This window comes from Hylaeus anthracinus, unplaced genomic scaffold (genome assembly GCF_026225885.1).
Source record: "Hylaeus anthracinus isolate JK02 unplaced genomic scaffold, UHH_iyHylAnth1.0_haploid 11978, whole genome shotgun sequence".
Taxonomy (NCBI): Eukaryota; Metazoa; Arthropoda; class Insecta; order Hymenoptera; family Colletidae; genus Hylaeus; species Hylaeus anthracinus.
Genome location: NW_026534326.1, coordinates 4,858,567 through 4,862,638, shown reverse-complemented (window position 1 = coordinate 4,862,638; position 4,072 = coordinate 4,858,567). Strand labels below are relative to the sequence as shown.

Below are 4,072 nucleotides of genomic sequence, written 5' to 3'. Positions count from 1 at the left end.
GAGAGAGAGAGAGAGAGAGAGAGAGAGAGAGAGAGAGAGAGAGAGAGTTAGCTAGCTAGCTAGCTAGCTATAGGATAGACATAAGGACATTGTAACGTAGCTTTAGTTTAGTTTAATTTATGATCAGGCCACTTGGCCGATGTTGCCCAGGTGCGCCTCGGCGAGGCCGCCGAGGACAACGTTCCCTTACCTGGGAAAAACCCTGGGTAGGATTTAACTTTAAGGGTAGGTAGGGAAAGAAGCGTTGCGGACAGAGCTAGTTGAGGGGTCGAAGGGTAAAGACGACGCGAAGAGACGTACAGCGGATCGTTGAGCGGACTCTGTTTATTTCAATTTTATTAATAGTTAAGTTAGTCTCTTATAAATAAAATAACATTTAATCTCCTAGAATACCTACAAACGTATTGAATTTTTATGGACATCAAAGAAAGACTATAGTAATAATGTGCGAAATTTTATTTATTGATCAGACTATTGTTTTCGTAAACACTATACATGTGGACAAAGCATTAATATGATATAATTACCTTTGTCTGGGAGTCTAATGCTGACGTCCGAGAAACTGGTTCCCCAAATTCTTCGACGATATTTATAACGTCGGTAACCATACATTTATTTAGTCGGTATAATTTTATAAACTGATCATCCGGTATCTCAAATGAATCACCCGTATGCTCGGAGCTAGACGCGGTGCAGAGTGTCTTGTCAAGTAGCGCCGAGGAACCATAAAACTTGTACTCTCCATGGTCCGTGTTTGCCTACAAAAAGGGCAACATTTTGTAGTCAAGGCAGTCTGAGAGTAAGACAAACCAAGGCTAGTGAACCAGGTAGTGTCGGAGAGCACAGCAGACAAAACTGACTCTTCACCCTACTCGGCAAAACCAGCAGTCTCCGGCCCGATAAGGGGAACTCTGTAGGAAAAGCCTATGCACGAGTGTGGCACAGCCGACAACGCTGACCACCTAAACTCTGCACGGTGAAACCTGGAGTAGCCACCCTTGCAAGCCTATCTCTGAACCGTCGCGTTTTCAAATTGCTGCATATCAAGGCACTCTGCCCGCGGATTCGGCGTCTCAAGTTCTGCCGCAAACCAACACACAACCCCGCCGACAATCTCGGCCGTTACAATATTATATTTTAATCAGACGTCAAAAATAACAGTTACTTGAAATATATCTTTGAAAAAAGGCGTTAATTAAAAATTGATTTTTATTTAAATCGATCCGAGTTATGAATAGATCTCAAGGAAATGTTTAAAAAGTTGGGAAGTTACTATATAAAATAATTTTCTGGAAAAAAAATTTAACCGACTTTAAAAAAGGTACAGTGAAAAGTATGAAATAATTTCTAGTTAATTTATATGAATACGCACTAGCTCTAGATATAATTGCTTAAAAGTATGGGTAAATGCAGTGAAAAGTGTGAAATAATTTCTATTTAAACTGCATTGTTATTCACCATCGTTTGATGAATTTGGTTAAATTATTAAATACATCATATTAAATGCAATGCACTTTTTTCGGAGGCCGCGCAAAATTTAAAATTAAGTATATTCAAAATTGCCAACCTTGGTTTAATTTTCTGTCGGAGAAACAAAAAGTATGGTCTTTAATTATTGCTATCATTACATCCACTTTAGACATCATATTCATTAACACTATTCAATATCGCCGCCCCTACCAAATACTATCCTAAACCTATTCAGACAGTATTTCCATGTGGAGAGTTTATACATTAGCAGTAATCAATATGGCCGCCACTCCCCTCCAAAAAAGCCCCAAATCTACTCACACTATATTTCCGTGTACATACTATGTACATTAACTATTAATTCCTCATAGACAATAAGCATGTATACATTGACAGCATTCAATATTGCCGCCTCTACCAAAAGCTAACCCAAACCGGAATTAAAAATTTTTTACATCTGCGCCGTCTCCGAAAAAGGTGCATTGTATTTAATATGATGTATTTAATAATTTAACCAAATTCATCAAACGATGGTGAATAACAATGCAGTTTAAATAGAAATTATTTCACACTTTTCACTACATTTTCCCATACTTTTAAGCAATTATACCTAGAACTAGTGCGTTTATATATACATTAACTAGAAATTATTTCATACTTTTCACTGTACCTTTTTGAAGTCGGTTAAATTTTTTTCCAAAAATTTATTTTATCTTAAATATCAGTTCATAAAGGACGGGTGTCCCCGAATATCGTATGCCTTCGATAATTATGTTATCCGCATTGTCCACGTCAACATGTTTGTTACCGAGCATCAGTCCATCATTGGTGAGATAAACACCGTACACGTAATCCATACCAACGTCTACGTCGCCGCGTAATAAAGGTGCGATGTATTTTTGACTCATTGGACCTAGATGATTACGTACCGTTTCTTCGCCTTCCGGCGTTTGCAATTGGCTTCGAACAGATGTCGAGAAATAATTGTTTGGACTTTCAAAAATATCCTCGTTTGTTAAGCGTTTTGTTGTTGTTGTTGTTGTTGTTGTTGTTGTTGTTGTTGTTGTTGTTGTTGGTACTGTCTCAATCGGTGTAGAAGTCGGTGTAGAGGCTATCAGGTTCATATCGGATAAACTGCTTAATCTTGATTTTTTTATATTTGGCGGTTTCGAGAAATTTAACCAAAAATTTGATTGTTTTTTATCCGATTCTTTGATATTCGGAGTGGATAATGGTTCGCTTTCGATATCTGTGTAATTCTGTAGATCATAATTTCTTAACGTGTTGCTGACAATTGTCTTCAGTGGTTCAGTAACAGGTTTAAAGTGTTTTTTCAACGCAATCTCTTCGTCAATTTTACAAATTTTCAATTCACGTTACTTTCTGCGAATCAAATCGCTCGTTGTTGCAATCTGTTTCGCTATCCTCTCACGATCTTCAACGCTGTTACTGCTCATGTTGGAACACTGCTTTCTCAACGTATCGGAGATAACTGGACGTGTTACGATATTGCAAAGTCATGAAATCCTTTTCTATAGCGACCATTCCATAAAGCACTGCCTTTGTCAATCACTACAAATCCATATGTTTCTACCAGCAAGCGGTACACAATTTGCAGAAATTCTCAAAAGACATGTCTGTGTTTACATGATCATTGTATACATGCTTCAGATTTGTACCATCTTGTTTGAACATGATCAGCAGGTTCGCGTTGTCACGTTTCAGATGCTTCGGTATCTTCGCATATGTTTGACAAAGATAGAAACAGTCAACGTCCGAGTGCCTGCCCATTTCAAAGTATTCTCTTACCGCGTTTTGCTTATCGCATGCCACGTCATCAAAGATAAATATAGAATTCGGTAAAGCTCCGTTGGGTGGAACGACGTCGCTGTTATTCGAAAATGTAAAATAACCAATTTCGTCTATCGACGAGAATATATTTTCTAGATATCGATATTTCGGTTGTTGCAATGATTTCAAGTACACGTATACGTTTTCGAAGCGAACACCGTGCGGACTTTCTAACAAACTAATCAGCACGTTCGTTTTGCCGCAATTCGATGGGCCGCAGATGATACCACGTATAGAGGTCAGTAGCATATTTCCATGTTTGCGTACTTCTTTCTCAGACTGTACCTTTTTTTCTACATTAGTCACTCTAATCGCAGGTGATTGGCGCATGAACCCCATCGTAACTGTGGTACAAAATGAAAGAAAAGGTGTGTGATGATGTTGGGGAAGGGGGGGAGGGTATTTATACTAGCGTGACCCAATGACTTTTGTACTGATTGATGATGATACACTGTTTGATTTGACTACAGAGCAGCTGGAATGCATACCAAAGATTGTACTCTTGAATCGTTTTGCTCGCGACATACATTACGTGTGGGACAAGCTATCGAAACATATAAGACCTGATCCTGAAGTCCAGTCTCTTCGTAGGTGTCACTTGCATTACAATCGTCCAGATCAACGTACGCACATAGACGGACCAATGCCTATGAAAAAAGATTGTTAACTATGCGTAGAAGGACAGGAGCAGGACTTGTAAATACTCTAATAAACAAATTACCGTTTGAGCTACACGTACCAGGGTATCAAT

At 38.6% G+C, this 4,072-nt stretch overlaps 1 protein-coding gene across 1 annotated transcript in view; it reads right to left on the bottom strand.

Annotated features, from left to right (window-relative positions):
- LOC128897008 (uncharacterized) overlaps positions 1–3,261 on the bottom strand; it is a 10,282-nt gene extending 7,021 nt beyond the window's left edge. Inside the window, 3 exon segments of the mRNA XM_054160627.1 lie at positions 520–758; positions 2,550–2,729; positions 3,133–3,261. Coding sequence (XP_054016602.1) covers positions 520–758; positions 2,550–2,729; positions 3,133–3,261 — 548 coding nt within the window.
- Between the last annotated feature and the right edge of the window lie 811 nt (positions 3,262–4,072).